Genomic DNA, 23,443 nt, shown 5'->3' with positions numbered 1-23,443 from the left:
CTCCCTCCCTCCAAAAGCGTAGCTTTGAAAAAGCTGCCTCTGTGATACTTCACAGCAATTTTGTGGCATATTGGTGCCTCCAGCATGCCAAAACCAAAGTGTGTACTAGGCCTGGTCGATCTCACGGCTGTCAAGCACACCGGACAGCCCAGAGCCTAATTAAGGATCTGCATAATGCCTCAGAGGAACAGACAGGGTCTGTAACACAGGTATCCATTAGTTAATAAAAGCACATGGCACTTTTGCCTTCCTCATTGACTCTGTTTCAAATCCTGCCACACTCAGGTGCCTAAGACTGAATTTTTTTTTTTTTTAAAGCTTTTTCCTTTTTTGTTTTGTTTCTTGGACTGTTTTAGACTCTTTCATTGCTTCCCATAATGCAGAAAATAGCATTTTGTGGAAGGCAATCTCTAGATTTAGAATATAAAGACTACACACGTACTATACATTCAGACTAAAATATACAGCTTAAATACTGCCTAAACACATCTAGATGAAGTGACAAGAAGACAGTATTTGATGTACTCATAAGAAAAATGAAATTACAACTTGAGAAAAGGTACATAGAGAGACTACAGTAAAAATACAGGAAGAGGTAACACTGGCACCATTTCATCATCTTTGCTTTTAGATTATGTGCATTTGCAAGTAGAAAGGGAGAATTAGAAACAATCAAAAACAGCAAAAAGGAAGTTAGCTTAATTAATGCCAAATAAAAACAAAATACAATGCAACTTAAATAACGATGAAGAAAGCGTGAACTACAATCATTCTGGTAATGGAATATGAGTAAATCTCAGAAAAGCTTCTTCACTTCTTAAACATTGATGTTTATGAAATGTAAAGCAACACTTAATGAGATTAAAGGATTACCTGCGGAACTTCAACAGCTGACATAGAAAAAACATGAAGGCAGAAGATCTTGGAGCCGTTGTAACCCACAACAAAGCCTTGGAGTTTTTGCTGATGGACAGGGAAGTTACTAGCTTTGATATTGAGGTAACCCCCTCCAGAAAAGCAAAGCATATCCTCACACTGTGTATTCCAAGCCACACTATTAGCATTGGGTTCCTAACGAGCAAAATAACGGATGATTACAACAGATGCAATCACATCTTCCTTCCTAAGAAATATGAATCCTTCAGCTAGAACATTTGACCATTATAGCCTGGGCGTGTGTACGTACACACACGCTTATTGTTTACATTTGTAATATTCTAAAGCCTAGGGTATTCCTAAACAGATTTACAGGGACTTATTTTACATTTTAATAAACAGCTGTAATTGCCTTTCCTTTGTTTCATATTTACTAATGAACTGTACTATCAAACCGTAGAACATAATATAAAATTCCACAATAATACACTGTTAGTTAGCTAGCACATTTAATTGATCATTTTTCTGCCTGTTAAAAAAGGATGTTACAGACCCTATCTTTGTAGCACTTCATACTTTCTATCCAGTGTTCCCTGAAAACATTTCATCAACATTAATGAGTGAACCCTTAGAGTGCTAAACTGCCAATGAAGAGAGAATTATCATTATTCATTTTACAGTCTGGGAATACACAACGAACAAAGAAGTTTAGGCTTTAAGTCTGTTCATACTAATGATAAAGCCAAAGTGCTCATTAACTGTAATACTTCAAAGGGAACCAGGACAGAGCTCTAAATTAAACTGAAAAGGTCACATGTTTAAGTGCTCTTTGTTCAGCTGTTGCTCACATATATCTCCTGTCTTCTAATTCCTTGTCTACCATCTCTAAAAGGGTAGTTTCGATAGAGAAATAGATTACACTTAAATCCTACAAAACTTGATTAATGGCTTAAATGACAGTTATATGAACTTCTGCACAGCAACACTTTTGGTATGTTCTGTGCTCCAAATCACTTCCTGGGTCCCTCCCCCCTCCCTTTTAAAAACCAACCAAACAAAACCCACCACAAAACAAAACTTTGAATTTTACCTGAAACAACAACTCTTTAGTATGAATATCATATACTAGGCAGGTATCATTTTCATCAACCACTGCCAGCTTGTTTCGGGATGCACTCATATCCAGACAGCGCACAGCTGTCGATTGCTTCAACAGGACAATTGCAAAGACATTATCGACAAATATCTTCAGAATCTAGAAAACAAAGTCAGTCCATCCATTTTTGTTCCTAAAACTAGAAATAGCATAGCAGGAACAAAATTTAATGCTGTTTAAAGCATGCAATTGCAATTTTTTTTTTTTTGAGAGAAACCATTCATTAAAATTAAGGAAATGCTTTCGGTTTGAGGCATCTTGAAAAGACTTGTCTCCACAACATACTCTAGGTTGCAAGCCTATACAAACAAATCATATACTATACATCCTGGATTTTTTAATGCTCCACTAGTTAAACAATTACAGTAACATACTACTACAGGAATATATAGCACAGATCCAGAAGACACAAAGGATCCCAGCTTCATCTCTATTTCTGTTCTCTGTATCAATACCTCTGGGCTCCAGTTTGACATTCTCAGCTGCTAACTGGCTTGTGAAACAGCCGGCAGTTTCACCTCTACAACATCCACACCTTCACAAGTGGTCAGCGGGAGAAGTGTACATGCACGCACCAACCCCCACGAAAGACAAACCCTCTCTCGGTTCACCAAGAACTCGATTTTTGTCAGGTGTTCCTAACAACCTATGGGCTTTAGACAAAGTTAAACACGTTTGTATTAATTTTACAGCCAGAGAATGCGAAAGATAGAAGTAATTAGTTTTTAATCACAAGATGAGACTCTGTCAAATAGAATTCTAGGTTGTGAAAGAGCTCGCTGCTCCTAAGGTCTCCCCCTAAGAGCATAGAACAGATTTTATTTGCAGTGAAAAGACACATACCAGACATTATGTGTTACCTGACCATTCTTTAGACCAACTAAGAGGCCTTCTCTTCCTGGAGGTCCTCCAATTACTTTAATATAACGAATGAGAGATTCCATCAGCCATTCCCGTTCTTTAATGCCACTAAATGAGAGGCACTGCAATCTTTTCTCCTAAAGACACAATAACGTACAAAATAGTCCATGGAGGTAAAGGTAAAACCCTGGGTCTTTGATGTACTATGTTTATACCTATACTAGCATGTATGCCTACTTTTACGTATAAAAATCATAAAGTCAAATAGTCAATTTAACAGGGTGAATTCTTTAAGGTTTCCCAGTGCTATGAACAAATAAACAAAACAAAAAAAACCCTCAGTTTAATTTAGAGTAGTTCACCCCCACCCAAAAGTTCCCCTGGATTATGCACTAATTTATCAAATTCACTAGAGACTGTTTTACTGAAACAGAGCCACCTGTGTCATGCCACAGCAAGTGCTCAGAAGTATGTCAGCACTGCACGTTACGGCAGCACTACACGTCGGTCCCTTGGGGAAAAACTGCAATGGATTATACAGTACAGTCTTTTCCTACCAGCTATTTGGACAGCTACCTTAAAGTCTGAATGCACCCCAAGACTACTCCAGATTTTAAGGCACATACCTGGCATAAAATAATGTGATCTGAACATACAACCAGCAAGTTGCATTCAAATTTTTTTACTATCTTTTCCTTCACCCGGTAATACATATCTGAAGAATCATCCGAGTATAACTCGTAAATCAAGATCTTCTCTGGCATCTGGATTGCTAATCTGTTTTTGTAGATTGCAATTTTCTTCACAAGCTCTCTGCCTTTTATTCTAACTAGAGAGAAAAAAACACAAAAACAATACAATATAGGCTGACATGAAAATAATGGATACATAAATCAGAAAAATTCCTAATACATTAAAACTGAATCTTTCTAAAGCACCTCTAAAATTAAAAGCAGATTCCTGCTCAGATATGTTTGTTGTTCTGCATCTATGTAATCTACTATCCCTGTCACAATTTATCACCCTCTGTTATTTGTCAACAGCACATTCTGGAACAATGCTTTGATTCCTTGCCATAAAAAGCCAGTGGATACGAAGAAACAAAATCAGCACAAACCCTTGAGGCTGCAAGTAAGGGGGTGGGGGGAAGCTCAATATGATGTACAGTACTTTTATCTCATTCGCAGAGATTAAAACCTTATCTTAATAGCCTCTGCCCCTCCCCATGTCCTTTCAAATCCCCACATCTTTCATTAAGCTTGTCAGCGCTGATCCTCCAGAATCCAAGTTTGCACTCTCATCCTGCAAACAGTATTCCTCAGTTTTACTGTCAAAGTGACAACAAACAGTATTCCTCAGTTTTACTGTCAAAGTGACAATAATCTGTCTGGTACATCTAGCATACATTCCAAGTGTTCCAATAGATATTAATTAAAAAACCAAAACAAAACAGAATAAGAGTGAAGCTTTGGCCTGACCTCAAGTGTGAAATTACCTTTTTGTTCAGTGATGAGGTGTTGGACAATAACATCAGTCATGCTGTCTCTGTAAGCATAGCGATCTTTATAAAGGCCATGAACAGTGCTGAAAATCAACTGATAAAAGGATATTGTTCCATCTTGGCATCCTACTGCCTGAACACAAGAAGAAAATAATTTTACTTAATTGGTACATGTAGGTGAGAATTGGAAAAATGTGTAGTATTTATATGAACATTATGTTCCTTTTCCTGCGTAATGTATAGATTGATACCAATTACAGCCTACTTAAACAGCGATAAAAGTGCAAAGCAAAACAAGGACTGATCTCATCATAGACCATGGAGACTACCATGTTAGGTGGGTGGGGTTTGGTTGTATTTTGTTGGGTTCTTTGGGGTTTTGTTTTGTTTTTTTTATTTTTTTTTTGGGGGGGTGGGTTGGTTGGTTGGTTTTTAAATTTGCTCTGTATCTCTTCACATTTGTACAGTGACAAGGAGTGCAGCATTTATGGCTAACAGTTGCCTTGTAGGCATTTTCCACAAGGTGTAATGCTAGAAACTCAAACAGATCTGAACATTTTCTTCCCATCATGGAATTAGATTTGGTTGATCTAGAAGTTATTAGCTGCTGGTTTTAATTCTTTTCCCTCCTCTTTCGTAATCAAAATGCAGGAAATGCCTTACCATCTGAAAACAGGCGTTATGCTCATTTACAGCCTTCTTACAGCCCAAGTTTTACTTCTGCAGAGTATTTTTAGTTTTGGTAGTTCTGGGACCTCACTAGACTGCTTAGGTTCTGCTGCCTCAGCAAGAATGTCTAGACTAAGCAACTGAGTTTGAAATTTATGGTCTTACCTTATATGACAAATTGTCTGTGAAAATGTCAGAGAAATGTTCCCACTCACCACATAGTTAGAGTCTGGTTTAACTTTGCATGTCCACACCCAACTACTTTGCTCTCCTATGGTACCAAGACGCACGCCATCCTTTGTGAAGAGGGAAACTTGCTTATCTGAACCTCCCAGTAAAATATACTCTCCTTTAGTAAAATAGCTAACACAGCAAGGATCAAAATTGAGCATTCTGTCCTTCCCAATCTACAAGGGAAAATAAAATTTAAAAAAAAAAAATCAAAAACATTAACAAAAGGATCATTTCATATTTACCCAAAGCAACAAGTGCTGTCACTGAAACCATTCTTCTCACCTCTCCGGCCATGCACAACTTTTCAGTACCCCAGAACCACTGGCTATATTAAGATTCCCAAAGGCAGTTCTAAAATACATCCAAGAATCCCTCCAGTCCCAAACCAGTCTACTCAGAATGCAAGTAACTCACAGAACCCCCTTTAACCAGTTGAAAAAATACAAAGATGTCCTCTACAGACCAGTAAACCATATCACAAAAGTCAGCAAAGTTGTAAGGGCTTTAATACAAGAAGCTTAAGACAGCAGCTGAGTTGCCATGGGAGAAACAAGAGCTGAAGGAAAAGATGGTTAAAAAAAGCAGACTCATAAAAGGTTTGGAAAACAGAAAACATTTAATGTAGCTAATAAAGCACTAGTACACAAACACTTTGAATATAGGACACAAAACAGAATCAGAAATACGCTGCCACTCTTGAATGCACTTTCTAAAACATACCTGTTTGCCACTAAGCTGGTAAAAGGAAAGTTTCTGACCCCAGTCTGCTACAGCTAAGATATCATTGCGTTCATCTCTAACAAAACAAACAAACAAACAAAAAATTATGTAGTAATTCTACAGTGATTTATTAATACATTTCTTACAGCGATAGAAACAAGTAATAGGATAGCAGAATTTACTTCCTATTGCTCTTTAAAAAAAACACAAACTGAAAGGACAGCAGATACATCTTCCATTTAAAACTGAAGACAACAGCTTGGAGACACAAAAGAAAAATCAGTCTCCTTTACAGGAACAACTGCAAAGCTTGATGTACCACTTCACATACAGCTATATAAGCAGTGGGTACAGTGACACTAATGGTCCCTTAAAGATGAAGCACCTGGCCCCGGATTCTGATCTTAGCTACAGGAGTACAAAGCCACCATAACATCAAAGTCAATGCAGCTGAGCAAGAGTGAACTACCATTATCAGTGTAAGGGGGGTGTGTGCGAAATTGTTTGTGTGAGACCAGCAGCAGACCGAGGAAAGGCTTCAGGTCTCAAATTTGTTCACTTTGGTAGTCTGACATGATCTGTTCAGCTTGGAGCAAAACATGAGAGTCACCTTCTCCACAGCTTCTTGCCTAGGAAGAAGGGAGATGGTAATCTGAACATTTCTGCTGCAAGTAATGCCTCTAGCCATAAACCAAACAAAAAGGAAACAGACAAAAAAACTAACTAAAAGCTAGCTGTTTAGTAAGCACCCTCCCTTTGCTCAATGCATGATTCATGCACCTGTGGGGAAAAGCAACATGCTATAACATACTTAGGAACTATCTCGTAATGAACACATACTAGCAGAATAATTTAAGACCATACAGGCAACTATTAATCTAGAATTTCCTAGCTTTTGACTATCTGGTTTTGTACCCAGCATAGTACTCTCTGCCCTTGGTCCTTTTTGTGAATTACTGTTCTAGGTTATATACAGATGTTCCTTTGAAGTTTCACTCACAAGTTCAAATCCATAGAGGTCTCTTCTTCCTCATGGTCTTCTCCCTCTGTCTGACTATACTGCCTACTGACAGGCCTGGATTTCAGTACAGGTATCTCCTGTAAACAGCTGTGAACTGACTCCTCTTGTTCATCTGCTCTACTCCAAAAATTCTCCCACCTACTGCAATAGCAATTGTTTATTCACATATTTGGGACAATATTCCCTCTGAATTGAAGTGAAAAAACAGCTCCCCTCTCACTCCAATCCAAACAGAACCTGCCCCTCCCCCCAAAAAAAACCCCAAAAACAATACAAAAGAAAAAAGAAATGTTTCCTGAATTCTGGTGAGGCTGCACCTCAAATATCGTGCTCAGGTTTGGGCCCCTCACTACAGGAGGGACACTGAGGTGCTGGAGTGTGTCCAGAGAAGGGCAGCGGAGCTGGGGCAGGGTCTGGAGCACAGGGCTGGTGGGGAGCGGCTGAGGGAGCTGGGGGTGTTCAGCCTGGAGAAGAGGAGGCTGAGGGGAGACCTGATCGCTCTGCAGCTCCTGGCAGGAGGGGGCAGGGAGGGGGGTCGGGCTCTTCTCCCAAGGAACAAGTGATAGGACGCAAGGAAATGGGCTCAAGTTGTGCCACGGGATGTTTAGATTGGATATTAGGAAAAATTTCTTTATGGAAAGGGTTGTCAAGCATTGGCACAGGCTGCCCAGAGAGGTGGTTGAGTCCCCATCCCTGGAGGTATTTAAAAGATGTAGATGTGGTGCTTAGGGACATGGTTTAGTGTGGACTTGGCAGCGTGAGGTTAATGGTTGGACTTGATGATCTTAAAGGTCTTTTCCAACCTAAACAATTCTATGATTCTGTTATCTAAGCAGAACTTTTTCCCAGCTTCTCCATTCAATTAAAGACTGGCAGCAAAGCCAAACCCCCAATACATAATCACTTAAGAAAAAGTAACATACTTGGCATTAATCTGTTTCAGCAGGGATAAAAGTCAAGGCTTTCTGCAACCAATAAGCCAAGGATTATCTAATCAGCATGAAAAAAAGGAAGGATGAAATTATTTACCTGGATGGATTCCAACAAATTGACCATATTGGAGATGAAGCACCCCCTGTACGCTCTATTTTAACTTTCTCATCGCCATTTTTATTCCTTATGCTGACAACGCCGTTGAACATCCCCAAAGCAAGGTACTGGCCATCATTTGTCCAGCTGATAAAACACATACATACTGAAGAGCAAACTAATAAAAACAAGCAGCAGGAAGGTAGGATGGTACAGCATACTCAAATAGGGATGATAGATTGAAATATACTTCTAAGGGGGAGTTCTGGGAGATAGCCAGTAATCCTACAGTTTGTTTATGCATCTAAATCCACATTTATGGCAACAGCATGCACTACAGCAAGAACATTTTATTATATACACAGAAATAAAGAAACAGTAGAAATAAGAAAAAAAATTAAAGCTATCATCTGCTTGCAATACTTCTAACATGTGCTAAGTAACAGATACATTTTGGGGGATGACAGTGCTGGCAGTAGACCAGACTGTTTTAAAAGCCACATTTAGAACACTGATCAGATAAAACTGTATGGTGCTGGGACAGAGGAGACCTGGTTTCTATTCTTGTCTCTACTGTAGTTAGATGGATGACTTTACACAAATTAATGTACCCTTGCTTCAGGTTCCCCATAATGGTAATATCTCCTTCTACTGAAAACACCAACAGCTCTACAAATAAAAAGTATAGTTATTTTTCTTCATTTTATTGTTATTGCACAGGATAGCTAAACAGAGGGAGAGAAGTTAAGACACTTGCTCAAGACCAGAACACCTGTCTGACACTTTCAGAAGAATTCAGTTATAAAGAGTACCAAATAAAAACTAAAACCCTTTACTATTTAAAAAAAAAAACAAACAAAGGCGGGGGGTTGGGGGGGAGAAAAAACCAGCTGTCTCTGAGAAGACTACAGAAGAACAAATCCTCTGATAAATACTAGTTATATTCCTACTGGAGCATTATGAATGCTACTCAGGTATTTTAATGATGAGAATGGCAAAGCAGCGTGAAGTACACAATGCTACTGAACAGCAAGGCAGGAGAGCCTCTCTCATACTACTAGGTACTGTCTCTGTACACATTGAACTACTTTACATGAACTTTTTTTCTTTAAGCTTGCATATTATTTTCAATTGTTTGTATTGAAACTAACTTAAATGACACAGGTAATCCTTAAAACTTACCTACAGCAAGTAATCTTACTGCTAGTTTTATGTTTAGAGACTGACTTCTGTTCAGGAGACCACAAGCCTTGATTAAAGCAAACAAAAAAGCCAAAGTAAATCACACGTAAGCATTTACCAGTGTTCAGATTAGAAACTAATATTGTCAGAAAACTCAGCTGGGACTTCAGAAGGATCAAAGTCTCATCCACTGCTAGAAGGACATTTAAATACATATTATTTTTCAGTAAATGGGGGAAAAAAAATTCATCCATATAATACAAAAGATGGCTCTGCAAAAAAATCATAGTAACAAAGTAGTACATTTTACCCTGTGGCACCTCACTGCATAGTCCTTTCCAACTGAGTTTAAGTAATTTAAATAAGTATCTAATGTTACTTAACTTTAGGTAGCTTTATCTCTCATCTCTACTGGATATAAACAACTGCACCTATCTGTAGTTAGCTTAGCTATACAACTTCAATAGAATTTACTGGCTTAATGGAAAAGTTAGAGGAAGAAGACATACCAAAGTCACTGGAAGAACAGGATGCCAACTGATGAGTAAGAGGATTGTACGAAACGCACTGTATAGAGTCATTATGCCTAGAATGAAGTTACAATCATATTTCAATAAATCATTCTTAAATGCCCCCTTTTCTAACTTTCAGCAAGACAGCTGAAAGGTTTACCAGATGCCATAAATAATTTGATCAGTTTATATTACATCAAATTAATCTGCAATTACTGTAAACTAAATCAGTAATAAACCTTAAAAAAATTGTCTCTAAGTGGCAGGATTCACTGTATTTCATCAAGATTAGCTAAAAATGTACATAGATGGTGGTTTGTGAAACATGATTAAAGGTTATATCCAAATTCTAAAACAAGTATGCTTATGTATGCTCCTAGTAGTACACCAGCTTGTGCCACACTAACAAGTAATAAATGCACACGCATTCATAAACAGAATTTGAAGATGCTGCTTAAGAGAGATGACATAAAAACAAAGCCAGAAGAAAGATGGAAATATACCGAAAAGTACCAAACCTTATCTTTAGTCTTTGAACTAGAATTAGATTAGTGTTATTATACAAGATCAGAGTCATATTGCGTTTCATTTTATTTCGATTTATACGGAGTTCCCCCAGCTCTCTGCCAGCCCTCTAAATTAAGAGATTTATCTAGACTTCCCACCCTCTTTTATGCCTTTAATTGCTTTCCTGCCTCATTCAGATACTTTGACTGTTCTTTTCCTCTTCCCTCTCCTATTACCCACTCACCAGCATTTTCTCCGACCTTAGTCAACCTTCTTCCAAATCTAACAGCACGTACTCTTTGACAGCAGAAGTGCATAATCAAAGTCCATTTTTCAGAGGCACAGAATTGAAAGGCATCACTTACGTGTATTTCAGAATTCCTTCTAACTTTGAAGTCCAAATTATCACACTTTTATCAGCCGAGCCAGATGCGAAACGTTTGCCTAGGAATTAAGTGTCATTTAAATCCCACACATGCAAGAATCACTTTAACTCCAAATAATCAAAGAGAGAGCAAGAAGTTCTTGAACTTGACAAGGCTCAAGTAATAAAGGGCCTAACACTGCAAGTGTCTTGATGTGACTGAGCTTCTCCAACTACGCTACGTGAAACTCCGATGACTTTATTTCGTTACTCCCACAGAGAGCACCTCACTAAAGCCCAGCCACGCAAGCAAGTAGCCAGTCTTTCCAACACTATCAGTCGTAGGTTGGAAATTTATGTTAATAGTGTCAAGGGAAATATGGTACATTTTCACAGGTATCCCCTATAATTTAAACAGTGGTATTTGAGAGGAAGTCCTTTGAGTCCCCACACAGTAAGTCCCAAAAGAGTGAGAATCGGAGGCAATGAAAGAATTGGAAGCAGAATAAGGCCTGTAGTGTGCATGGTAACGTGTGAAGGATCAGAAGATCGGGAAGCTTTAGGACAGAGGAACTATGGGAATAAAAATCAGAGGTAGGTGGAGTACTGGGAAGAGGGATCTCTGGGGTAAGCCTTCTCCTGACATCACCCCACAAATATAAACTTAACCATCACTGAAGTGGAAGGGGAGGGGAAGCGGGGACTACAGTTCTTGGATTAACAGGAGCCGTATGTACATGTAAAAAATACGGTACTTCCGCATGTAGCGTTTGTATGGCAGTGCAAACTCTGCATTAAAAACCAAACAAAACACCAGCACTCAGGCATATGTTCAAAATACTGTTACTGAAACAACCCTGATCTCTCTATTTATCAATTGGCAGTAAGAAATGGAAGATACGTACTTTATGAACCAGACTAACAAAGCCCCCCAAAGCGGTATTTACCATCTTTAGCATAAGCCACACAGTATACAGTGTCCTTATGTCCTTTCAGAGGCTGAATTAAGGTTCCATCAGAAGTATCATATACCTATTTAAATGGGGGAAAACAAACATACAAATTAAAAAAACATACATAATATCTTCCAGTGAGGACTAGGACATAAAATTACTGAAGGCAACAAGATTATACACTTCCGTGTTTGCTTTTTTGCATAGCATACAGTCCATGCAAGACAAAACGTTTTAAAGTGTAGAAGCAGCTTTCCTTAACTTAATACTTCTCGGAATGAAAGAAGACTCAGTATTAGACAGTCACATACACAAAAGAAATTTCCAAACACCTCATTTGGCCAGCTTGTTGTACTTCTTTCCTTTCTTTCCCTGCATGAGATGCTTAAACATAATAAATTACTGGAAAGTACCATCACTAAATATACCATTCTGCGAGCAGTGAAAATAATACAGCCTGCTGTCCTGCAGTTCTGAGCTACACCTCTATAATGGTGCCATCCATCCGCCCACCCCTGCAGTTTCTACACCTGCCCCATCTGAAAGCTTTGCAGAAACCGTGAGAAGCGTGGTCCTGAGCTGCTCTTGCTGACGGGTCAGCAGCAGGCAAGCAGATGCAGGGAACCACAAAAAGTTATAGGTGAAGCTTCTCACAAAGTAGGGAAATCAATTTGAGCTTCTTTCCCCTTTTCACAGAGATTTGCACGAAACTTGTAAAAAAACCTTGTATTTGTATACCATGCTACTGTGCTAAGTTTGGATGCAGGCTAATGGATTTCAAAACACCGGGTGAGGCGTGAGAGGATGCGATGACGCAAGTAACTTAAATCTCATTACTTTTGGAAATAGAGCCTAAAACTTGGTAAGAAACGTTAAGAAGCTTCAAAACACTTTACAGTTAGTCTGCATTAATATGTATGTAGATATGAGGCTGGACTAGTAGAGATAAGAGGATTTTTGATAGGTTATATTCATAAGCTAATGTGGAAGAACTCATATTCATACAGCCATAAATGCAAGAGGAGAAAAAAAGTTTCCCTACCAGCAGTCTATTTCCAGCAGCAATTATCAATTGAGTCCCATCCGGTTTGAATGCGAGATCATAGATACTGAAGAAAAAAACCCCAAACAAAACAAAAAACCAAAGAAAACCCCGTATTAGCATGCAGAAAATGTATTTCCTTCAACATGAAGGATGCCGCATAACAAAAACTGTTAATTGCATACTTGAGAGTGTATCTGATTGCTGAGAAAATTCCCCAAGCAAGGACCCTCTGCGAGCTCTCCCCGCGCTCGGGAAGGAGCCCGGGCACCGGCCACCCCCAGGCTCCAGGCCTGCGGGTGCAGCGGGAGGTTTGGAGGAGGCCCGCAGCGGCACCCTCGGAGGCAGCGCCACGCACGCACAGGCTGCCGGCCTTTGGCTGCACGTAAAGTGAAAGAAGCAGAAACAGCCCCCAGAAAGACTCTGCGTTACCGGATCACCGGCATCAACCAAGAGGCCGGGGGGATCCGGGGGGATCCGGGGGGATCCAGGGGGATCCGGGGGGATCCAGCCGCTCCTGCCCGCCGAGGGGACGGAGAGCAGCTGGCTGGAGAACGGACGCCGGGCCCAGGACCCCTGCAGCCTCCCGCCGCCCCCGAGGCAGAGCAGGGGCCGGGGCCGGAGCCGGCGAGCCCAGCGCGGCCCGAACGAGCTGCCCGGCGCCGCTCCCCGGGCGCCCCGATGGCCAGGCCGCGGCCGCCCCGCCAGCTCCCGGCCCGCCGCTCCCCCGCGGGCCGCCTCACGGCGGGGCGGGCCGGCTCCCCCCGGGGCCGCTCACCACTGCTCGGCCCTGTCGCGCCAGGTGAGCGCGGCCCGCATCCCCCGCGCCGCGCCGGGCCGGGCCGCGCCGGGCCCCGCTTGTTTACAGCGGCCCCGCCGGCGCCACGGGCAACGCGCATGCGCCTGGCGGCCTGCCGGTCCGCCGCCGCGGCAGGGGGCGCCCGCCAGCGGGGCCGGGACGCGCTTGCGCAGAACAGGAGGCGGGAGCGGCACGTGATGGCGGCGCCCGCGATGGCGGCGGCCGGCGGGGAGGCGGCCGGGGCGATGGCGGCGGGGCGGGGGTGAGGCGCAGCGCTCGGCGGCGGGGCGGCGGCGATGGCGGCGGGGCGGGGGTGAGGCGCAGTGCTCGGCGGCGGGGCGGCGGCGATGAGGCGAGGCGAGGCGCGGCGGTCGGCGGCGATGGCGGCGGGTGATGCCCGTGGGGCGGGGGCGGCCCGGGGCCGTGTGGGCCCCCGGGGCCGTGTGGGGCTCCGGGCCTGGGCCCGCCGCGCCGCTCGGAGCGGGTCCCTACCCGGGTGTCTCCTTCCCCGTGCAGCCTCCCGGGCGGCAGCCGAGGCCGGGTGGCGGCGGAGGCGGCGGCGGAGGCGGCGGTGGAGGCGGCGGTGGAGGCGGCGGCGGAGCGTCCCGGGGCGGCGGCGGAGAGGCGGCTTGCGAGGAAACTGGCCGCGGCCCTGCTCAGCGCCGTCCCCGGCGGCTGGCAGAAGGTGGCCCGGCGGAGGCAGTCGGGCAGGACGGCGGGGAGGATCGACGTCTGCTTCGTCAGGTGAGGCCGGGGCGCCGGCGGGCTGGCTCCGGGGAAGCCCTCCGAAACGCGGGGCCCAGCGCTTCTGGGCGAACCGCACCTTTCCCCCCCCCGACACCGCAACACGCGTGTGGGCCGTGCGTGGAGTGCGGGAGGTGAAGTGTGCAGCTTGTGTAGGACCATCTGTAAACTCTCTGTGCAAACCTTTTTTGGTCAAGTCACAGAAACTTGTCTGGACGTCACCCTGTCCGCTATTTTTGTCTTTTGGGTTGTTTTTTTAAACACTAGAACGGTTTTCTAAGTGAAGAGCGAGAGAATGGAGAAGTCCTCACTAATTTACTTTTCTTTCGTGCCATAGTCCTGAAGGAAACAAGATAAGATCGAAAAGTGCACTTGTGGAGTATTTTCGGAAAACTGGGGAGACGACACTAAAAGTGGAAGATTTTGATTTTACGGCTCCTTACCAGAGGAGTACCCGCTCGAAGGTGAAAAGGTGCGGCACAAAAGCTGCGAGAACTGTTTTAGAGAATGAGGATTGTCACAGTCAAGAGGAAGGCCTCAGTGTACAAAATGGTGAAGAGGATGAAATTCGAAATGTTCAGGCTGGAAGTGGACACCTGGAAGATGTTACATCCACTCTGGAAAGCGAAGATTTGATCACGAAAGGCATAAACCCAGAGGACTGTTTGAAAACCAGAAAGAAGGGGGCAGGTGGAAAAAGTGCTCAGAATAAGAAAACTCCAAAGAGCTCAGAAAAGAGGAATCGAGACGGTACCCAAAACAAGAGACGGAGAAGAGTATGTAACAAACAGGAAACTGAGAGCATTCAAAACAAGAAATTCTGTAGAAAGACAGACATGTGTGTTGCTGATGGTCAGGGTGTAGGCAATCAGAATGCAGACCCTACAGATGCAGGAAAGACTCTGTTAAGAATTCCCAGGTCACGCTCAGAGGCACAGCTGAGGTCCTTGCCAGCTCGCTCACAAAGGGAGCTGGAGAGCCTAGCAGAGGAGGAACGTGCGGAGATGGGTTCTAATGACGCGTCTGCTGCAAAATCTGAGGAGAAAACCAACGGAGTGGAAATAGGCGAAGAGACAGATCAAGGAAATCTGGGTAACCAGGATTTTAAATCTGACACTGAAACAGATGCTAATGTCTTGCAGCCATGTGACAAGAAAAACTTCACAGCAGTTAAAATGCCGCCAGGTACTTGTGTGTTTTTGAGCGGAATATTATCCTAATGTTCTGCTGGGGGTTCTCCTAACTATACGAGCAAAATATTCTGTTTCAGGTCAAGCTGCTTTGACATCTGAATGCGTCTCATTTCTTTATCCAACAGCATTTAACTTAATGCAGATTTATTCACAACTGGAACTTACTCTACCGATCTCTTTAGCTGTCTAGTATAATGTAATAATGTTCATTACCTTTGCTGCACTAACTCTTTTCACGTGGTTGCACAGTTGGTCAGTTTGACTGATAAAAAAGGCCAGCTTTAGCTTGTTTCATGTACTAGAATCTGTCTCCTCAGACTGTGGCAAAGTCACCGTTTATGTCCTGAAGATTTTTCATAGAGTTGAGATACAGAGGAGTACTGGAGTGAATCTAAAGCACGTTTATGTTCTGTACACCTACAAGAAATCTTTGTGTTTCCATCACAACGTAGAGTGGAAATGGCCTATGAAACATGACAGCAAAATACTTGTATTTTTTTCCTTTTAATGCTAAAGTATTACTTCTTTACAGAAGAGTCTATCCCACGAACACAAGTGGATAGGAGGAAAACGAGTCCGTATTTTTCAAGTAAATACAGTAAAGAAGGTATAATATTCTTTAGGGAAATAAATCCTTTTTTATGGGGGGGAGGAAAAGGATGGCTCAAGATCAGCTCATGTTACAGAAAATTTCTTCCAGTTTTAGGCTGGCCACGTGTAGGTGGCATCAGAGAGCTCAGCTTGCTGCACTAGTGCCGATCTTCTCCCATTTTAAACCTCGGTGGTTTGTCTTGCAAACCACCCTTAAGGCTGGTACCAAAGGCCTCGGCAGCTCTTTTGGCAGCTGCGAGGTGAGGGGGTGGAGGGTCTTTGGGGAAGCTCTCTTCAGACCACTGAGGTGGCTCCCCTGTACCCTGCGGCTCTGCACTTACGCAGGAGCGTGGCGGTAGCTGGGAGGGCCTCTCTCCTCTGAAAATACACGTAGCACGGAACATGGGGGCACGTGCCAGCAGCCTTGACTCTTACTGCAGCCTGTGCCAGGGGACGCGCAGTCCCTTGCGGTTCTGTAAAATTTTTGTGTGAATTGCCATTGCTCCATCCACATGTAGTGCCCCTGCAAGGAGGAATCTGCTTCAAAAGGTCTTTGTTTTTTTAAATTATTTTCATTTACATAGGTAGATGCATCCTTTACTGCCCAATAAATTTTCCTGTATTGCCTTGTGTACAGCTCCCAGCCCACCTAGAAGGAAGGCCTTCAGAAAATGGACTCCTCCACGTTCTCCTTTTAATTTGGTCCAAGAAACACTTTTCCACGATCCATGGAAACTTCTCATTGCAACCATATTTCTCAATAAAACTTCAGGTAAGTAGAGTAATATGATTTCATGTTGTGTAAATGTTGGGGTGGTGTTACGGTGTCAGAACAGCTACCATTTCTTAATGGCAGTGATGAAAGAATAAATGTATATTAACTTGTGTCAGTGTAAAAAAAAAATCTTTAATTTGTAACTCTTGCCTCAGAAAAAGCTCACTTCAAAAAGCATACATAGATAATCAAAAAAGAGAATTACCTGCACGGTCTTCTGTTCATGATGATTTCTTCCACTAGGTAAAATGGCAATTCCTGTGCTCTGGGAGTTCCTTAAGAAGTATCCTTCTCCTGAAATAACCAGGACTGCAGACTGGAAAGAGATGTCAGAGCTGCTCAGACCTCTCGGCCTCTACGAACTCAGAGCAAAAACTATCATCAAGTTCTCGGGTAGGTTTTCCTGAAAATGTCTGTGGAAAGGTCTAAATGATAGCAGCAAGGCAAACAGCATTATTTTCAAGTAGTGCTTTGTGACTTTTCCTTCTGTTTGGCAAATACTGGTGGTGGTTTATTTTATGCAACTTTGGGATATGTTGGTCTTGCATATGCAAAGCTGCTGATCCTGTTGTCTGAACTGAGAGTGAAATAACATACGTCATGAGTTCTGCAAGAGACCTTTGTCTGGGAGACTTCTTTGAGTGGAGAGAGATAGGAACACCTGCAAGACTGATTTAGTGTTTTGCGGCGCTATGATAAGGTGGCTCTGCTCTGTTTTGCATCAGGTGACCTCCAGAAGGCCCTTCCAGCCAGAATTTTTCTATGATTCTGATATTGTCTATACTTAGAATAAAAGCATTAAAGATTTAATTAAAGATTTAATTAAAACTCACCCTCAGTGATTTGTTTAAAAGGTGTTTTAAGATATACCCCATAGGAATTCATCGCCTACTTTCACCAGGAAATAGCTAAAACTTGTGTTTTTCATTTAAAATGTTCCAAAGTGGAGATGTGTTACAACAGCAGAGAATCAGGATTTTGTCCGCAGTTGCTTTCTGCGACCTGCCTGCCTGCGGGCAGTGACGTCTGTGACCGTACGTTGCAGATGAGTACCTGAGCAAGCGCTGGAAGTACCCCATCGAGCTGCATGGGATCGGGAAGTACGGGAACGACTCCTACAGAATCTTCTGTGTCAATGAATGGAAGGAGGTGGGTGGTGCGGCCGTGCTGCCAGGCCTTGGTCCTTGGGTGTCGTTGGGCTTGTACCTGTGGACTCCCTTGGACTAAAGAAACGATAGCAATTCCTACATCTTCAGTAGGTTTAATTCCCAGAATGTACCTTTTACAAGTCTGATCCTGTAAATGAAGATTTGCGTCACCTTCATTTTTTTTTCCCTGTAATTTTCCACTTCCACTGTGTTCTTTTTCTTATTTCCTTGATGTGAGGGTGAGAGCCTCTTCCCTGCTCCGGTTAAGAGCTGGGTTCCAAATGTTTCCTGCCAGCCAGATCCTGGCATCCATCCGAGATGGGTGCTGGGGGGCCTTCGCCGTGCTGCGGTCCTCTTGCGGGGGATGGCTGGCAGGGGCAGGCGAGGGGCTGCTTTGCTCTCTGGCCTAGGACCCCCCTCCCGATTCACGAGGGGGTGGGCAGTTTCGGGGCTGACCAAGCGCTGTGTTCCTTGGTTCACGCAGGCGGAGGCCGGCCCGCCGCGGCACGGCGTTTCACTGCTCCCTGCGAGGTACAGAGAGGTCCTGAGCTGGGGCGGGAAATACATCGGAGTGGTGAGGTGTTGTAAGAGCAGGTGTTTTAGTGAATGTTAAATGCTTTCACTACGTTTTAGGTACAGCCGCAGGACCACAAGTTAAATGTGTACCACGCGTGGCTCTGGGAGAACCGGGAGAGACTGAGCATAGACTGAAAAAAGCCGTGAACGCCCCTCGTCTCCCAGCCCTCGCCAGCTTGCTCTCCCTGCAGTGGATGTCTTTAAAGCGTTGTTCTGGTCATCAAGTTCTTAATTTAAATATTTGTAACACCCTGCTCAGGTCATTGTTGTAATGACATGTTTAAAATCTCTGTATTCTTTTAATAAATGTATCCCAGTTTTTGTAGCGTCTGTTCGTTCAAGGCTGCGCAGGCCAGCCCCGGAGCTCCTCGGTGGCGGCTGGGGTGAGCGAGCCCCCCTGCCGCTGGCAGCCACTTTCCCATGTGGGTCTGCTGAGCCGGGCCGGAGGAGTGGGAGCACTGCCGCTGTCTGGCTGAGTCGGGGCCAGGGGCTGCAGCGAGGGCACCCATGGTCACCCGCAGCGCCCACGGTCACCCGCAGCGCCCGTGCGACCAGCCGGGGTTTGACTGATGCTGAGCTGGAGGTGGCCCTGGAGCTTTGCTTCAAACCACATCATCCAAAATGTAGATACCCCAATCTCTGCTCTCGGTTGCAAGCAAGCAGGCTTTGGCACCCAAATGCAGGCGGTGTATCGTTGTTCCGCCTATAGCAAAAGCAGCTGCTCCCTTTTCCAAGCTGACCTGGGCCGCAGGCTCCTGCCCCCCGCCTGCCTTGCAGCTGCCCCCGGAGGGAGGAGGCAGCCTTGGGTCTCCAGAAGTTGCCTCTGTCCGGAGAGACCAAAAGAGGTGAGAGGAGAGCACTGTGCTGGGAAAGCGGCTCTGCGCCCTTCCTGACGGGACGTATGGAACTGCATCCCGGGTATGGCTCCCTGAGGCTGCTGCCCTGCAGCAGAGTGGACAGGAGAGTTCCCCGGGGGAAAGCCGAGTCAGGCGCTGTGCAGTGCTGTCCTCACGCCGGCTGCAGGAGGGAGGTTATCCCATCTTCTGGGCTTGGCTTCAAATCTGACGCCTGAGGTTTAACGTACCGCACTGGATCTCGGTGATTAGCATTGATTGCCCAGGTGATCAAAAGCAGACCCTTCCTCCAGCTGTTGGTGGCAGCTGGAAAACACAGATTCAGCAGAGGTTGGCTTTTGAAACCTAACCCAAACCCGAAGGCTTCTCACGGTGCCTGTGTCATCTTAAGCTGCAGTTTTCACTGAGGTAAGAGGCGTTTTGCTGCCATCGTGTAGCACCAACTGTTTTGCAGATTAAAGTGTCTTTGTAAGCGTGAAACGGAACCCGGCGTGGTGGCGAAACGCTTTGGGAAAGGGCCGAGCAGAGGTGGGGCAGTCTGCAATGCTTGGTCTGGGGCAAAAGCCGAGGGATGTTTTCGTTCGAAGATCGGAGAATGCCGGCAGTTCCAACCTGCAGAAGCCCTTTGCCGTGACTGCTGGCCCGCCTCGCTGTTCTGCTGCTTTGTGGCACGGCTCCTCGCCGCCCCGGGCACGTCACGGCCTCCGCTCTTCCGCGGGCCCCGGGTGGCTCCGTGTGCGCGGCCCGGCGGGCCCGGGGCCGGGGCCGGGGCCTCCCCGCTGCGGCGGGACCTCGGCGACGGGGCCGGGACGGGGCCGCGCCGCCAGGTGGCGCCCTGCCGCCCAGCGGGACTGGCGGAAGCGGCGCCCTCCCGCGCGCAGCCTGGCGGAAGTAGCGCCGGGCAGGTCCTGGCAGCCTCGTAGCGAACGCGCCGTTCGGGGCGGCGGAAAGCTCCGATCCGTTCTCTCGGGGCGTCCCCGCCGGGCAGAACCCGCCCGGCCCCACCGCCCGGTGCCGGCCCGGTGCCCCGCGAGCGCCCGCCGGGGCGCGGTGTCCGCTGTGCGCAGCCGCGGCGGCGCAGGGCCCCGCCAGGACCGCCCGCGTATCCCATAAGGCCCTGCGCGCGGGGCGCCTCCCTCTCTCGCGGGGCCTGCGGCGGACGGCGCCATCGCGCACCCGGTGAGTGCCCATCCGCGCCCATCCGCCCCCATCCGGGCCGCCAGCCCCGCCAGCCCCGCACGGCCGCCCCCGCCGCCGCGGCCCCGTCCCTCCGCCGCCCGTTTGGCCCGGGGAGCCGGCGCCCCGCAGGGCCGGCGCCGCCATGGCGGCCTCTCGGGGCCGGGCCTCGGCGAGGCGGCGGCCGGGGGCTCTGCCTGCCGGGCCGCGGGGCCCTGCCCGGGGCGGGCGAGGAGGAACCGGGGCCGGGTGGCCCCGGCGGGCTGCGGGCCGCCACCCGCGGAGCGGGGCCGGCGTGGGCTGGGCAGCGCTGGGGCCTGACCCGCGGCGGAGCCGCCTCGGCCGCGCTCACGGTGCCGGCTCCCGGCAGCGGCCGATGGCGGGGCCGGGCCCGGGCGGCGCCGAGCGTTGCGTTCCCGGAGCGCGGAGCGTGAGCCCAAATCGCCGCCTTTGGCCTTGGCGCCCGGGCTGTGCCGGCTGCCGAGCCGAGGGGCGGCTGCGGCGGGACCTGCGGGGGCTTTGTGCTGGGTGAGTCTCGGTCGCCTCTGGCCCTCAAGGCGGGGGCTCGCGCTGCTGTCCGTCTGTCCGTCCGTCCGTCGGCGCTGCCGAAGCCCGGCTGTTCCGAGCTGGAAGGGTCCTTGGGCCGTCAGGGCGGGAGGGCGGCGGGCGGGGAACGTGGCGCCCGCGGCAGCCGTCTGAGCAAGGCGCAACCTCCCAGGATCGCATCTGGAGAGCTCTCAGTGCTCTGCCAGCTTCGGAGGCGGGAGGGAGAGAGACTGCAGATGAACACCCATTCCCTCGCTAGCCTCCAGAGTGGCCCGTGAGTGGAAGATAGTCTGCTACAGGTGCTGCAAGGGGAATAACGCATCACCTTCATATCGAGTTTCCCTTCTCATACTGGTTCTGTTTATCTTAGGCACCATGCCTGCCCTCAGACCTCTCGTGAAACCTAAAATCGTCAAGAAGAGGACCAAGAAGTTCATCCGCCATCAGTCTGATCGCTATGTCAAGATCAAGGTAAAAACTTGCTAGACGTTCATTAGAAAATGAATTCTGGGACAGGTGGATGTGGTTGCCTTTAAGGTTGGTGGTGAGAGAAAGGCAGCGGAGCTGGGGCAGGGTCTGGAGCACAGGGCTGGTGGGGAGCGGCTGAGGGAGCTGGGGGTGTTCAGCCTGGAGAAGAGGAGGCTGAGGGGAGACCTGATCGCTCTGCAGCTCCTGGCAGGAGGGGGCAGGGAGGGGGGTGTTGGGCTCTTCTCCCAAGGAACAGCGATAGGATGAGAGGAAATGGGCTCAAGCTGTGCCAGGGGAGGTTTAGATTGGATATTAGGAGAAATTTCTTCATGGAAAGAGTGGTCAGGCATTGGAACAGGCTGCCCAGAGAGGTGGGGGAGTCCCCATCCCTGGAGGGGTTCAAAAAATGGGCAGAGGTGGCACTGGGGGACATGGTTTAGTGGGCACGGGGGTGTTGGGTTGATGGCTGGACTGATGGTCTTAGAGGTCCTTTCCAACCTTAGTGATTCCTAGTTTTACGTTCATTAAAAAAAAATGCAGCCACCAATCCAGGAAACATGGAATTATTACTCTGCCCTTAATTGGTTTAGTGGTGGACTTGGTAGTGTAGGTTAATGGTTGGACTGGATGATCTTAAAGGTCTTTTCCAACCTAAATGATTCGATGATTCTGTGGAAGCATGAAGAGTCACTGTTGAAACAGTGGGCCATGCTGTAACAGCCTGGCATGGTGGATCTTTCTGGAGATTGGTTTTGGCTGGAGCTCTTGCCTTGAGGCAGGCGTTTTCAGACTGATCTCGTTTTGTAACTATTACTTATTTTCCGCATTTCTTCAGCGCAACTGGCGTAAACCGAGAGGTATTGATAACAGAGTTCGCAGGCGGTTCAAGGGTCAGATCCTGATGCCCAACATTGGCTATGGCAGCAATAAGAAGACAAAGCACATGCTGCCCACGGGCTTCAGAAAGTTCCTGGTCCACAACGTCAAAGAGCTGGAGGTGCTCATGATGAGCAACAAGTAAGTCTGTGGGGCTGTGTGCTCCCTGCTCCATGCGGAACCGTCGCTGGCAGCTCTGCTGCCTGCGCCAGGGCTGTGCGCTGCCCATCCCCTGATGGCGCTGGGTCGGAAGACGAAAAGGCCGCACAGTTGATGGGAGACGTAGGCAGTTCTTGTATTTAAGAGCACGAAGGTTGTCTTGGTTGTGAAGAGAGACCCACTGAGAGGGTGTCTCGGGGCTGGCAAACTCATACCTTTGGCAAAAATATGACATTATAGTGGTGGTAAACAGCGCTGTACCTATGTCGCTTTGATAAAACAGTGATCAGAACTGTGCCACCTTATCTGTTCAGATGCAGGCCTAAATCTACTTGTAGTGCTTTCTTTCAAAACAAAGTAATAAGAGTAATAACAAACACCATTTAAAAACTACCTGTTCCTGACTCTTCATTTGCAAGAAAGCAAGTGGAAGGGTCGAGCTGCTCTGGAGGCGAGCTCCTGCTGCAGGCCAGAACGGGTCGGGCTCGGCGATGGGGTGGGAGTCGCGTGGTTCAGCTCTTGTGCGGCGACGCTTCCGTGCTCTGCTGTGTCTGAGTGCTGCGGGTGGGACGGCTCTGGAGTGCTTTGCCTTCTCTGCTGTCGGTGCTGTTGGAGCACAGCCTGACGCGCGGTCTGTTCCCAACAGGTCGTACTGTGCAGAGATTGCTCACAACGTGTCTTCCAAGAACCGAAAGATAATCGTGGAGAGAGCCGCTCAGCTCGCCATCAAGATCACCAATCCCAATGCCAGACTGCGCAGTGAGGAGAATGAATAAATGGGCTTCTACACCCAAGATGTATTTAATAAAGTGTAAAAACAAACTCTGGTGGATGTTTTGAATGGCCAAAGGGAAAGACCTCGGCTTGGTGCCTGCGTGCAGGTGGGGCAGCCGCTGGGGTTCCATGGGCAG

At 47.0% G+C, this 23,443-nt stretch overlaps 3 protein-coding genes and 1 non-coding gene across 17 annotated transcripts in view; 3 read left to right on the top strand and 1 right to left on the bottom strand.

Annotated features, from left to right (window-relative positions):
* Positions 1-13,446, bottom strand: part of IFT122 (intraflagellar transport 122) — a 35,425-nt gene extending 21,979 nt beyond the window's left edge. For 3 of the 13 annotated variants that reach the window (XM_075714445.1, XM_075714453.1, XM_075714455.1), the window contains exons 1-14: positions 13,406-13,446; positions 12,628-12,694; positions 11,580-11,664; positions 10,634-10,712; positions 9,759-9,835; positions 9,250-9,316; positions 8,068-8,214; positions 6,018-6,093; positions 5,279-5,470; positions 4,389-4,527; positions 3,520-3,722; positions 2,893-3,030; positions 1,967-2,131; positions 874-1,071 (exon numbers count right to left, since the gene is read on the bottom strand). In XM_075714445.1, the coding sequence (XP_075570560.1) occupies positions 874-1,071; positions 1,967-2,131; positions 2,893-3,030; positions 3,520-3,722; positions 4,389-4,527; positions 5,279-5,470; positions 6,018-6,093; positions 8,068-8,214; positions 9,250-9,316; positions 9,759-9,835; positions 10,634-10,712; positions 11,580-11,664; positions 12,628-12,694; positions 13,406-13,446 (1,674 nt within the window). Of the gene's footprint in view, positions 1-873; positions 1,072-1,966; positions 2,132-2,892; positions 3,031-3,519; positions 3,723-4,388; positions 4,528-5,274; positions 5,471-6,017; positions 6,094-7,017; positions 7,180-8,067; positions 8,215-9,249; positions 9,317-9,758; positions 9,836-10,633; positions 10,713-11,579; positions 11,665-12,627; positions 12,695-12,812; positions 12,931-13,059; positions 13,082-13,405 lie in introns of those variants that run through there. The other 10 variants (XM_075714443.1, XM_075714444.1, XM_075714446.1 and 7 more) reach the window with 6 other exon arrangements.
* Positions 13,447-13,524: 78 nt separating this feature from the next.
* On the top strand, positions 13,525-18,764 carry MBD4 (methyl-CpG binding domain 4, DNA glycosylase). Its single transcript, XM_075714608.1, has 8 exons — positions 13,525-13,607; positions 13,943-14,170; positions 14,508-15,355; positions 15,896-15,970; positions 16,592-16,726; positions 16,973-17,122; positions 17,775-17,878; positions 18,511-18,764. The coding sequence occupies exons 1-8, from the start codon at positions 13,525-13,527 to the stop codon at positions 18,586-18,588; spliced, it is 1,701 nt and encodes a 566-aa protein (XP_075570723.1). The 3' UTR covers positions 18,589-18,764.
* A 1,692-nt stretch (positions 18,765-20,456) lies between these two features.
* Positions 20,457-23,355, top strand: RPL32 (ribosomal protein L32). 2 transcript variants are annotated; one of them, XM_075714125.1, is made up of 4 exons: positions 20,457-20,486; positions 21,400-21,500; positions 22,333-22,514; positions 23,179-23,355. In XM_075714125.1, exons 2-4 carry the CDS (start codon positions 21,405-21,407, stop codon positions 23,306-23,308), a joined length of 408 nt encoding a protein of 135 aa, XP_075570240.1. In that variant the 5' UTR covers positions 20,457-20,486; positions 21,400-21,404; the 3' UTR covers positions 23,309-23,355. The 2 variants fall into 2 exon arrangements, with proteins under 2 accessions (XP_075570240.1, XP_075570241.1); XM_075714126.1 differs by lacking the exon at positions 20,457-20,486 and adding an exon at positions 21,175-21,303.
* Positions 21,192-21,330, top strand: LOC142594026 (small nucleolar RNA SNORA7). Its single transcript, XR_012831228.1, has one exon. It is a non-coding gene; the product is annotated as a small nucleolar RNA SNORA7 (small nucleolar RNA).
* Positions 23,356-23,443: the final 88 nt, after the last annotated feature.

The sequence above is a fragment of the Pelecanus crispus genome, chromosome 7 (assembly GCF_030463565.1).
Source record: "Pelecanus crispus isolate bPelCri1 chromosome 7, bPelCri1.pri, whole genome shotgun sequence".
NCBI lineage: Eukaryota > Metazoa > Chordata > Aves > Pelecaniformes > Pelecanidae > Pelecanus > Pelecanus crispus.
The sequence above is the reverse complement of the archived record's forward strand: the minus strand, read 5'-3'. Positions and strand labels throughout refer to the sequence as shown.